The sequence below is a fragment of the Pseudorasbora parva genome, chromosome 3 (assembly GCF_024679245.1).
Source record: "Pseudorasbora parva isolate DD20220531a chromosome 3, ASM2467924v1, whole genome shotgun sequence".
Lineage (NCBI taxonomy): Eukaryota > Metazoa > Chordata > Actinopteri > Cypriniformes > Gobionidae > Pseudorasbora > Pseudorasbora parva.
Window position 1 is genome coordinate 46,571,495 of NC_090174.1, and position 13,204 is coordinate 46,584,698.

The 13,204-nt window shown below is 44.1% G+C and overlaps 1 protein-coding gene across 1 annotated transcript in view; it reads right to left on the minus strand.

Annotated features, from left to right (window-relative positions):
• Positions 1–13,204, minus strand: part of fdx1b (ferredoxin 1b) — a 36,530-nt gene that overhangs the window by 7,217 nt on the left and 16,109 nt on the right. Inside the window, exons 2-3 of the mRNA XM_067439205.1 lie at positions 12,883–13,010; positions 10,899–11,028 (exon numbers count right to left, since the gene is read on the minus strand). Of these exons, the coding sequence (XP_067295306.1) occupies positions 10,899–11,028; positions 12,883–13,010 (258 nt within the window). The remainder of the gene's footprint in view (positions 1–10,898; positions 11,029–12,882; positions 13,011–13,204) is intronic.

The following is a 13,204-nucleotide window of genomic DNA, read 5'->3' on the forward strand; positions in this document are numbered from 1 at the left end:
CTTAATACGGTACTCCTCTTTCAGCTCACCTAAGCCTGTGAAAAGTTCTGGATATTTCTCTTGCCACTGACATTCTGTGACATTATCCAGTCTTGCAGTGAGGCCAAGTGTTTCAATGGCATGTCTGCCCAGGAGTGGTGTGAGGAGATTTTTAACCACATAGATGTCTTCGCCTATTCAGGACTATCACATTCAGGACATGCTTTACTGGTCCCATCTGTATTCTTCATGATTTCTTCAGACCAGTTTTGCTATTTAAGGTTAGCTGTGTGAATACAGATTCAGGTATCACTGTGACATCTGCTCCAGTGTCCATTTTCATTTTCACTGGCTGTTCCAAGATCTGAACGGTTGTGCACCAGCCTTGAGTATTTAACTCTACAGCTCCAAGGAATGCTTGTCCTTCATCTGAATCACAGTCTAGGTACTGTGATAATATTAGTCCTGTGTGAATAAGCATCTCTGTGATTTGGCCAGGATTAGGCGGATCATATATAATTTTTGCAAGGTTTTTGTTTCCTGTGCGCATTTCTACCTTTATCTTTTACAAAGAATGGAGCTGCGTTTATAATGCGCACAGTTATGAATTCCTTTGCGGCCGCACAGATTATACTTTCACTTTAGAATGAGTACCAGTTTGGGAGCAAATTGCTTGAATGGTGTGTTTAATACTAATATCAATACTCTTAATGAAAAACATAACAACAGAACAGTACAATGACAAGCTCTCTTAAATGGGCGCTTTTTCATTAAGCTCTGAAACTGAATCTTTCACTGTAAATTGTCAGCTTCTCACTCGTGATAAATGAAAACGCCTCGGTTACGACTGTAACCTCGGTTCCCTGAAGGGGGAACGAGCGTTGCATCGAAAGACGCTTATGGGAACGCTTGCGTGATGAAGTCATGAAGCACATGTGAAATCAGTCCAATAGTGTGAGGGCACGTCAGAGGCGGTGACGTCACCAGGAAGTATAAAGCCTGCCCAAAACACAACCGCGCTAGCTTCGAAGTCTGAAGTAGTGCTTTGACAGGCATGTAGGAGATATGGCAGTACGATGCAACGCTCGTTCCCCCTTCAGGGAACCGAGGTTACAGTCGTAACCGAGGCGTTCCCTTTCAGGGGAACTCCCGTTGCATCGAAAGACGCTTATGGGAACGTCATACCAACGCCACCATAGCGAGACGTGCCTGTCCAGTGTGCAGAAAACAGCACTTAGAGAGACAAGACCCCAGACCCTGGAGTAGAGTCTAGGTCCAGAGAGTAAAACCTAACGAATGTGTGCGGTGAGGACCAGCCCGCCGCATCACAAACGTCTTGAAGGGCCACTCCTGAAATAAGAGCCTTAGAGGCCGCCATACTCCTCGTAGAGTGAGACCGGACGGCCAAGGGGGAAGGCCGTCCGACCGACTCATAAGCCAGTGAGATAGTCTCAACCACCCACTTGCTCATTCTTTGCTTAGATGCCGGTGCTCCCCTGTTTGGGGGCCCAAAGCACACAAACAGTTGGTCAGTCTTACGCCACAAGGCAGCTCTGTGGACGTAAGCATCTAAAGCCCTAACTGGGCAAAGCAAATTACTGTTCTCCTGGTCCGGATTGAGAAAAGGTGGAGGGCAGAAGGCCTGCAGTACAATAGATCTAGCTACATTAGTAGGGACCTTAGGAACATAACCTGGCCTAGGATGAAGGAAGGCCTTGACCATGCCAGGTGCAAATTCCGAGCACGAGGGTGCCACTGACAGAGCTTGAAGATCTCCTATCCTTTTAAGAGAAGAAATAGCGAGAAGGAATAACGCCTTTGACGTAACAAACTTGTCTTGAACCTCCTCCAAAGGCTCAAAGGGAGCCTGGGAGAGGCCCTGGAGGACCGTTCCCAGGTCCCAAGCCGGAACCCTAGTGCGAACTACAGGCCTCAGCCTAAGAGTACCACGAAGGAAACGAGACACCAGTGGATCTTTACCCACCGACATACCACCCAGAGGAGTGTGGTAAGCACCAATAGCCGCCACGTACACCTTTAAGGTGGAGGGGGAAAGACCTGCATCAAACCGTTCCTGCAGGAACTCCAACACTGTACCCAGAGGGCAGTGAACTGGATCCTGGTGACGGTTCCTACACCAGGAAGTGAACACCGTCCACTTCAGGGCATAGAGCTTCCTCGTGGAGGGAGCCCTAGAGTGCAGAATGGTCTCTACCACATTGGTAGAGAGACCCGAACTCATGAGCTGGGCCCCTTCAGCGGCCACGCCCACAGGTTCCATAATTCTGGACGGGGATGAAATATTGATCCCCCTGCTTGGGACAGGAGGTCCCTCCTGACTGGCAACTGAAGTGGATGCCCATAGAGGAGAGACACTATATTGGGGAACCAAACCCTGCCCGGCCAACGCGGGGCTACTAGAATAAGGCGCACCTGGTCCCTGCGAATTATCTCTAGAACTTCCGGGAGTAGAGCGACCGGGGGAAAAGCATACAGACGCAGCCTCGGCCACGCCTGTACCATGGCATCCACCCCCAGCGGAGCTGGATGCGTGAGGGAAAACCAGAGTGGACAGTGAGACGTCTCTGCTCCACCATGTCGGGGTGGAGCCTCCATTCCCCGGGCCTCAACCCCTGTCTCGACAGTGTGTCCACTCCTATATTCTGGACCCCAGGAATATAAGCCGCTCTGATAGAGAGAAACTTCCCCTGAGACCATAGGAGGATCTGGCGTGCCAGCTTGCATAGCGGACGTGAACGCAGACCCCCCTGGTGATTTATATAGGCTACCACTGCCGTGTTGTCCGTGCGGACTAGCACGTGCTGGCCCCTGAGGTCTGTGAGGAAATTCCTGAGGGCAAGAAAGACCGCCAACATCTCCAGGCGATTGATGTGCCATGAGAGATGACGGTCCCCCCACAGACCTTGAGTCGAGCGACCCTCCAGGACCGCTCCCCACCCCGTGAGAGAGGCATCTGTCGTTAGCATCCTGCGACGACCAGAAGCCCCTAACACCGGACCTAGGGCCAGAAACCAAGGTTTTTTCCACATAGACAGGGCCCGTAAGCAGCGCCGCGTGACCCTGAACATGCGAAAGGGGTTGCCCCTCGGGGAAAACCCCTTGGTTCTGAGCCACAACTGTAGGGGTCTCATGTACAGCAGTCCTAGAGGTATCACGTTGGATGCTGCTGCCATGAGACCCAACACTCTTTGAAATTGTTTTACAGTCAGTGACTGGCCTAGTTTTACTTTCTTTACTGCTGACAGTATGGATTCTATGCGTGCTGGTGACAGGCGTGCCTGCATCAGCACCGAGTCCCACACCACTCCCAGAAAGGTGGTCCTCTGAAGTGGAGAAAGCACACTCTTCTTGGGGTTCAGCCGCAAACTCAGCTCCTTCATGTGAGCGAGAACGACATCTCGATGCCGAACCGCTACCTGATGCGAATGCGCTAAAATCAACCAATCGTCGATGTAATTCATAATGCGAATCCCCTGGAGACGCAGAGGCACCAGGGCTGCATCTACGCATTTCGTGAAAGTGCGGGGTGAAAGTGCTAGACCGAATGGAAGCACCCTGTATTGGTACGCTTTCCCCCCGAAAGCAAACCTCAGGTACTTCCTGTGATATTGAAGGATGGATATATGGAAATATGCGTCCTTGAGATCTATCGTGACAAACCAATCCTCGGATCTGATCTGTGGCACGATTTGTCTCAGGGTTAACATCTTGAATTTCAGTTGCATGACCGCCTCGTTCAGCACCCGAAGATCCAAAATGGGACGCAGACCCCCACCCTTCTTCGGAACTATGAAGTACCGGCTGTAAACGCCGGCTTCCCTGTCTGAGTGAGGTACATATTCTATGGCCCCTTTCTCTAACAGGGCTTCCACTTCTAGCTCCATTACCAGAACCTGCTCGGGGCCCACCACAGTAGGTAAGACCCCCGAAAACCTGGGCGGGCGAGACCCGAACTGTATCTGATACCCTTTCTCTATCGTATGCAGGACCCAACGAGAAATATTTGGCAGTAGCTTCCACGCCGCTTGGAATTTTTTAGAGGTACCATCCTCTCGAGAATGGCTTCTGGTTTCTGTTGAGCTGCCAGGACGGCGCCCTGTAACGGCGAACCGGCAGGGAACACCTGAACTGGCTGCTCTAGGACCCTCCTTGGAGGGGGCGTGTTCCCCAGGACCACTACCTTTCGGGGTGGACCCTGGGACGCACGCTCGTCGGAGACTGCTGCGCCCTGTAACACCAGAGGTGGCAGGGTTGGCAGAACGGCCCCCGGAGGGCGCCGAAGGGAGACAGGCACCGTATAATGAGGTGTACTCTGCCTCCCTTCGGGGGAGAACGCCCCCATAATCCTGACCCCTCGGGCGTCAGGACTTCTTTTTAGCAGCCTTCTTGGACGCAATGACGGTCCGTAAATCCGTCTTACCCCTCGAAGGCTGCGGCAGACTGCGCTTCCCCTGTCCCCAATCTTTTTGAGGGGGAGCACGAGAAGCCACACTCTGCTTTTGTGTGGCACGGTATGAAGAGCCAGCTTTTGATGTTTGGGGCTGCTCTCTGTGCTCAGCAGCCCCAGTGAAATGTGAGCGGCGGGGGAGGAGTTTCTGGAACGCTACCGCTTGTTTGGATGCCTCCTGGAACCTGTCGACAACCGTGTTTACAGTGTTGGCAAACAGGCCCGAAGGAGACATGGGCGCGTCCATCAGAAAATTCTTATCTTTCTCCTTAATAGAGCTCAAATTCAGCCAGAGGTGTCTCTCAGTAGCCACCAAGGCTGCCATAGAGCGACCAATAGATTTGGCCGTCTCCTTGGCGGCCCTGAGAGACAAATCTGTGGCCCGACGTAGCTCACACACTACTTCGGGCCCAATACCCCCGCCCTCATCCACATCGCTCAGTAATTCAGCCTGGTAGGCTTGTAGCAGCGACATCGTGTGTAAACATGCCGCTGCCTGACCAGACGCTGAATAAGCTTTACCCACTAAGGCAGAGGTGGTGCGTACTGGCTTAGTGGGTAATGCCGGGGTCTTTAGGGAAGATGCCGACTCAGGGGATAAATAGCTTGCTAAATTATCTTCTATTTTAGGCATCTCCCCATAACCGTGCTCTTTATAATTCATTATAGTGGAATAGTGTGATGTTTGTGCACTATACACCCTATATGAAACCGGTTTTTCCCATGATCTTGACACCTCGGTGTGAAGATCAGGGAAAAATGGTAGACCCCGGCGTTGAGGCTGTGACCGGGTTGGCAAAAACCGTTCGTCCAACTTGCTTTTTGAACGAACGTCCTGCCTGTCTGCGGGCCAGTCAATGTTTAATCTCTCCACAGCCCGAGTCACAACCTCAACTAGCTCTTCAAATGCTTGTGATTGAGGAGGCGGATCCTCTACTTCTCTGACACTAACACTCTCCAGCTCCTCAGAACTGGAGAGCTGCATCAGAGGTGCCTCCCTCGGGGTGGAAGTAACCGCAGTGCGTGCTTCCAACCCCAGAGAAAAGGCACTGGATCTATCAGGTGAGGGAAGAGATAAGGCTGAGCCCGTCTCTATCCCCGCTGATAGATCCACTTGCGAACCCCAGGACTGTAATCGCCGCTGTGCCTCGGCAGCAGCGGGACCAGAGCCCCGGGGAACGCGAGCCCGAACGTCCTCGCGAAAGAACGCCAGGCGGGATCGGAGCGTCCGTAAAGGAAGCGCTTCGCAGTGCCCACAGCCAGCGCCCTCGAGCGCTGACCGTGCATGCTCCTCTCCCAAACAAGTAACGCAAAGACTATGTGTGTCCCCACCCGAAAGGAAGCGAGGGCAAGGGTGCACACACACTCTAAACTGCTGCTTTTCCGCCATAGTGTTGAATAAGAGTTACTTTACTAACTATCAAAACACTGTATTTTCACTGATCACAAAGCGCTACTGAAGACAACAGAAGCTAGCGCGGTTGTGTTTTGGGCAGGCTTTATACTTCCTGGTGACGTCACCGCCTCTGACGTGCCCTCACACTATTGGATTGATTTCACATGTGCTTCATGACTTCATCACGCAAGCGTTCCCATAAGCGTCTTTCGATGCAACGGGAGTTCCCCTGAAAGGGAACTGACTCCTGCCGCTGGTCTGTGCTTAATTCTCTAACTGAACACAATTATTTGTATTACTCTAAAACAATCAAAATGATTTCAATACATATGACTGTTTATGATTTCATACAGCTATATCTATAACGGAAAAACATTTACAAGTCTTAACATCATATCTGGAAGATAAGTCAGTAAATTCAAGTAAAATCACAGGCTTTGCTTATATCCCGTGCGAATGTGCCATGCAAAATTCAGATGTGGGGGAGTAATTTCTAAATTACAAAGGTCCCAAGATAAGACAAATCATGTGCTAATAGGGCTTTTGAATGACATTGACTCATAAAGTGGCCTGTCCTATTGCACTTATGACAGACCGCCTCTTTGGCTGGGCAGAGATCCTTTACATGGTATGGGGATTTTCCACATCTCCTACAGCATGATTTTTAGACAAATCCTGTCTATACTTTTCTCTACAGCCTCTAGCTTTAGGTCTAGGTCCTCCTCCTGCCGGGGGGGGGGGGGGGGGGGGGAGATGCCGTTTCATGCATACTGAGCTTTTTACACTGTTAAAGACTTGGATTCCCATCCTAAACATAGACAAAGTTTCAAAAACTAATGTTGGATGTTTGATGGAGTATTTCTTTGTCAAATAGAGGAAATGCACGCCCATAAACACTCGCTCAGCTGCAGATCCAGTCGTCCATGAACACTTATGATGCGCCGCGCTCTACTTTATTCCTATGGGTGACATCAAGCGACTTCAACGCTTCAGCACAGCATTCCAGGAAGGCAGCGCTGCATTTGAACTGATTTGAACTCAGAAATGACTGGAAGCTTCACAACATCGCAGATTTCCACGGTCACTGCTGTCACAGGACTTCACCAAATCATACCAAAGAAGTGTGTTTTTGACCGAGCGGTCCCAGCGATAAAGGTTTGGTCCTGCTTTGGAAGCAGCCGGTGAGTAAAACTGCTTCAAATGTCTGCTGTTGGCTATCGTCGGGTGAGTAAACATCAGTAAACGGCACGATCGCGTGCTTCGTCATTCAGATGCGCTAACGGTTACTCCATTGTTGTTCTCTGTATAACGTTACACTAGTCTGACGTGCAAAACCGTTTTGCTTGCTACTGCTAAGGTTTAGTCGCATACAATAGTCCATAAACCGAATCATGTCCTCATAAACTGCGAGTAAACACACACAAATGTTGACAGCCACTAAATACAGTACATACCACAGAGACGGACGTCCTGATGTTGCTGTTTCTCCTGTTCAATTTATTTCAGCCTGATTCTGGATCACGTATTAGCTGAATCCGATCGATAGCCATGGGTTTCTCCACGCTTGAGGACGTCACCGCTTTGGGTGTGCTCGTCATTTTAAGGCTCATTTATGGCGCTCGTTTTTTTCCGGAAAGACTCGGTACAGCCCATATTTCTTTTATAAATATAATAAAACTAAAGACTTTTCAGAGATATGAAGAATGCAATACTACTCTATAGGTACTCAAGATTGACATGAGATTGACTGAATCTGAGTGTTTCGTGGATCACGAAATCAGATTTGATTTGGGTGCTGGTGATTCTTCCATTTTCTTTGAAGATCGTTTTTTTTTTCTTCATTTCCAGATCTTTGCGGAATTGAGCACTTCATTTGTGCGATATCAGTTTCCTTCTTTGGGCCTCTTTGCCTGCACCCCTCCCCCCGCTCTTAACTTACTGTGCGCTGGGTACGTAATCCACTTGCTGACTTTCTGACTTTCCTTTTTTTTGTTGGAAACAGCATAACTATCAAACTTTAGCGCTTTTTTAGCGTTTCTTCAACTCCCATTGACTTATTCAGTTTGTCATTTGTTGAAGACTGTGCTAGACACTTCTGACACCATGTTGTGTTCGTGGATGATCTGAAGCAAAGTACTGATCACACAGCATAGCAGGTATATTACTAATCAGATATCACTACTTTTACCTGCCACATGTAAAGACTAATAGAAACGTCCTTTAGCAAAAAAAAAAAAAAGAATAAAAAAAAGGTAAAACCATGATGTTGGACGATTTTTAAGTTGAAGATGGAGTGTTTTTTGGTAATGGCCATTTGTATAAGTCCTTGCACATTCTCTTGGGGCATTACTTTCGCGTACATCTACGTGACCTTTCTTATGTGATTGTGCAATCCTTGGCACATCGCAGAGCATTCAAAGCTAAAAAATGTTTTGAAAACGATTGCACTACATTTATAAGATTCTTACGTTAAAGCATGTGTGCAGAGCTAGCGGAGATGGCTCTCGAGTCGTGCATTCACTCTTTCTAGAAGCGTTGCATGTGCAAAGCCAGGAGCTGGGTATTTAATTTTATTTATTTTTTGACAACTGAGAAGGCATGATTCTCATGATTTCATTCACCGTGAACCTGTTCAAAGATTGGGTATGGACAATAAAGGACGCTGGTAAGGACCAGCGTCCTTACCAGCTGGCTCACTACACACCCATACACAATGGCGTAGATTTGGTTCAAACATTATATATATATATATATATATATATATATATATATATATATATATATATATATATATATATTATGTGTATTGTTATTGGATAATTTCTATCTCTCTCTCTCTCTCTCTCTCTCTCTCTCTCTCTCTCTCTCTCTCTCTCTCTCTTATATATAGCCTAACTTTACAAAGCTGCTGTTTTTCTTTACCTGATCACCTGCTCCGCTCCCTCTGCTGACTTTTCTACCCTGCTGGTATATTTACCTCGAATCTGTTATAAAAAACATGTTAAGAGATTATAGACCTCGTAATCATATGACAATTGTGTATAAGCACTCATAAAATTCTAACATAGTAGAGATTATAAAAAGAAAGAAATTAGGCTAAGTATTAAAACCGCCAGTAGGCGGCAGCGATTCACTGTTTAAATGAGTGAGCCACTAAAATCGTTCATTCATCCAATTCGTTCAAAAGTCAGATTGATTTAGGAAGAAAACACAGATGTGAATACTTTTGTCAGTGATAATTACAGACACTATTGAAAAATGAACTAGGAAAACAGACAGCTTGGTAACTTTTACTGATAGTTATAGCTAAATACATTGAAATGGATGAGCTAGCTAAATATATATGATGTCATGTGTACTTAGATATTACACAATATTCTAATACCTCATTCTCAGTAGACTGCAAGCTTAATTTTTTGCATCCCTCTCTGACCAGCAATTATAGTCCGCTGTGCAGCGCTTCTCTTTATTTTTGGCGCTAACGTTACCCGTGTCTCTCCCATTCAAACACCACTCGCTTTGTTTTGGTGAAAGTGCGACTCGCTGGTTGGGCGTTACCTATCGGTTTAATGGAGGGGGAGTATTTTTGTCTGATTTATTATGACAAAGTCATATTTGATTAGGAAAAAAATTATTGGTACAAAATAAATTAATTCTACATATTTTTCATTTGATCTACTGTGATTTTCATGTTGAAATATTGGGGGGGTTGTAACTGATGGACTTGAATATTGGGGGAGGGGGTTACCTCACTCCCATCCCCCCCATAAACTACGCCCCTGCCCATATCGAATTGTTTTTATTTATTATTATTCTGGTCAAAATATATTTTGAATATAAGGTAATGGTATGTTGTAACAGTGAAGTTTGAAGAAATATATTTTTGAAAGTGAATTCATATACACATTTTTTTTTAAATGTATTTCAGGGGCAAGAAAATACATGTTCAATCGTATAGTAGCCTATATAGACACAATGCAGTTGTGTGTGGAACATTTTAAACAATTCCATTGGGACACTGATGACTATTTCCAGTGACGTGACAATTTCCTCATTGTACATCATTACTGGTATTTACAAATAATAGCAGAGCTGATTATCTTTCTGCCATTACTTGTAATGTTATTTAAAGTACATTATGATATGTGCAACATTTCAGCCGTAAAATTAATTATAAATGTCAGCTAGATTGTGTTTATTACCTGTTTAACAATGTATGTTTATGCTGAAATAGCTTCAGAACTTCCATTAAGGGAACATAGTGAGCAACATGTTTTAAAAACTTAAAACACGTTTTATTTTACCGGTGTTCAGATAGCTTAAACAGGTCGAAACCCAAATTAATATAATTGGAATACTTGAATCAAACATATTCTTACTATATTTTCAAAAACATTATTAGTGCATTGTTATTATCTTGCAGTGCTCTTTTTCTTGTCCGATTTTTTTATTTATTTTTTAAACGATTCTTTGTCTAAGATGCGTTCCAGCAAGCAACTTTGTGTCTAAAAGATGCCTCCCAATCACAGCCCTAACATCTAGGCTAAAACAACAATTATTTAATGATTACTTAATCTATCAATCATGTAGAATATTCATTAGTTGCTGATACAGTAATCATTAATAAATGGGTTAGTTCACCATTAGTAATACATTAACTCATGATTATCTGTGCATTAATGAAGCATGAATTAATGTATATTAGTGCACCCTTATTGTAAAGTGTTACCGGAGACGCATATAATGTGATGTCAAAGAAATTAAACCAAACACCTTGTAATCACTGCTCACTTTGCCTACATGATGGGAATATCATACATCTTGCAAGATATTTTGAAAAAAACCGAAAAAAAAATCATTATTTCGCCCAGACATGGGTTATTCATTGCCGGACAATATCGGGTCTGTAGTTAACCAAGAAGGTGAAATGGCGGCTATTGCTTGCTGGGATTGATGAGATTAGTCCTGGGTCGAAACCTCTTCCATCTATCCGACTCACTTAAAGCATTACTGACTCAATCAGACACTCTGCCACTTTAGATCCATGTGTCTTACGTCTTGGTGAGTCCGTAAGCCAAATCCAGCATGTCAATCTCTTCATCCACCATTGGCTCCAGTTTGTCATACACACTCTCCTCAAATATCAGGTGACAGGTGGAACAGGCCAGAGTGCCCTCGCATGCTCCTAAGACACACACACACACACACACACACAGTTTTTATAATTTTTTTAATTTGCTAAGAATGCTAAGAACTGCCCTCGCATGCCCCTAAGACACACACACACACACAGTTTTATTAATTTTTTAATTTGCTAAGAATGCTAAGAACTGTCAATCGGCCATTTATAACATGTCATTGAAGCATTTTAAATGAATAGGGCATTGATTGTAGTTCTGTAAACATAATTTATGAACAGTGTCTTTTATATATTTGCACATTTGCATCAGGTCAGGTTTTAACATACTGACAGAAATTTCTTTTAAAGTCAGCATGAAATCAAAACTGAATATTTTTATTGGTTATGGAATACTGCAGTATTTATTGTAGATAATTTATCCATGACATTTTTTTATTCATGTGCCCTAGTAATCTTGAATTAAACGCCTTAAAGGACAACTCCAGTGAGAAATGAACCTAGGGGTAATTAACAGATAGTTACCGAGTAGTTCTCTGGGATGCGTTTTCGAATCTATTCGAAAATCGAATGTAAAGAGTTTTATCTCTAAAAACAGATTAGCTTATAACGCTTGTCTATGGGGCAAAGGGTTTAAGAGATTAAATCGCTAGTTAATACCACTAACAAGGCTCAAAATAGCCTCACACTAACACGGTAACATAATGAGGGTCCCTACATGCAAACCGAAGGATTGAAAACTTTGTAAGTGTACAAACAGTTTAATAAAAAGATACTTTATAAGACATTACGCGTTTACGGTCAGGCGCCATCTTGAAAAACTGTCTCGACAAGTCGAACTGCACTAAGTGAGCTGGTCAATAGGAATTAAGTTTGTGAAATCTAATTACATGGACATTTTTATTTTTATTTAATTATTTTCTTTGTTGCGTTCAGTGCTTTCTTTCAGACTATATGAGATTCCAAGTCACAGTTCATCACTTAGCACTTAGTTTTCCAAGATGGCTCCTCTTCGTAAATGTGTAATGTACTGTGTTTATGAAGTATCTTCTTATTAAACTGTTTGTAGCCTACACTTACAACGTTCTCAATCCTTCGGTTTGCATGTAGGGACCCTCATTATGCTACCGTGTTAGTGTGAGGCTATTTTGAGCCTTGTTAGTGATATTAACTAGCGATTTAATTTCAATAACCCTTTGCCCCATAGACTAGTGTTATAAGAACGATCTACTCGGTAACCATCTGTTAATTACCCCTAGGTTCATTTCTCACCGGAGTTGTCATGGTTTGATATTCTCCATGTTTTTTTGGTTGTATGCGTCAGCAAGGGAAAGCACCTTGGTGAGGCCTGAAGCATCCTGTATGTGAAAACTGAAAAGAAAAAAACAGTGAAGTGTTTTTCTTACTGAAGAGTGAATCTTACTGAAATGTTACTGAGAAATCCACAGCGACCTGTACCTACCTGCAGGACCTTGCAGCCGGTAATGGGAAAAAACAGTTGTAGGCAGAAGTGGGAATATCTAGAAATATAACTTCTATGTAGCAGGAGTTGGACTGAAAAAAAAGTTTCTGTGCCAAACTCTATATCCAATCATTACTCGATGGACAAAATCAAGTCCAACTTTTTTTTCTTTTCTTTTTTTCATTTGAGAAGCTGTTTTACTTGGAAATAAGTTATAGAGAAGAAAATACTTTTTAATAAAAGATCCAAACTTTATCCTGACTTTAAGTAAAAATGTTTGGTCACATAAGCCATGCTGTAGTAAAATGGCTTAGAACAGATCAAATGAAACGGGTAGTGTGAATATCATTATGGATCAAAGGTTTCATAACACACACGCACACACGTAAAACTGATGGGAACAATCACTTGGAGCCAAACACAAAAAATGGTTTCATTACCAAAGCCACTGATGTCAAGATTCTTCTTGATGACAACGTCTAGAAGAGTCTCTCCCTCTGTGACAAACACGCTGCTCTTCACCCCCGACTGATTTACAAAGTGCAGCAGTACTTTAGAGCCAGAGGAACTGAGAACAAGCACAGAGATACATACAAACTAATTTCATTAAAATGATCCTCTTGGTAAAGAGCCTTCTTAGTAAGAAGAATAGAATTACAAACAATGGGACAGATACAGTACAGAAACCTTTTCAGAAAAAAAACCCCTGCTTTTATTTTTATTATTATTATTTTAATAATATCATTAAGTAAATGTTTTGAC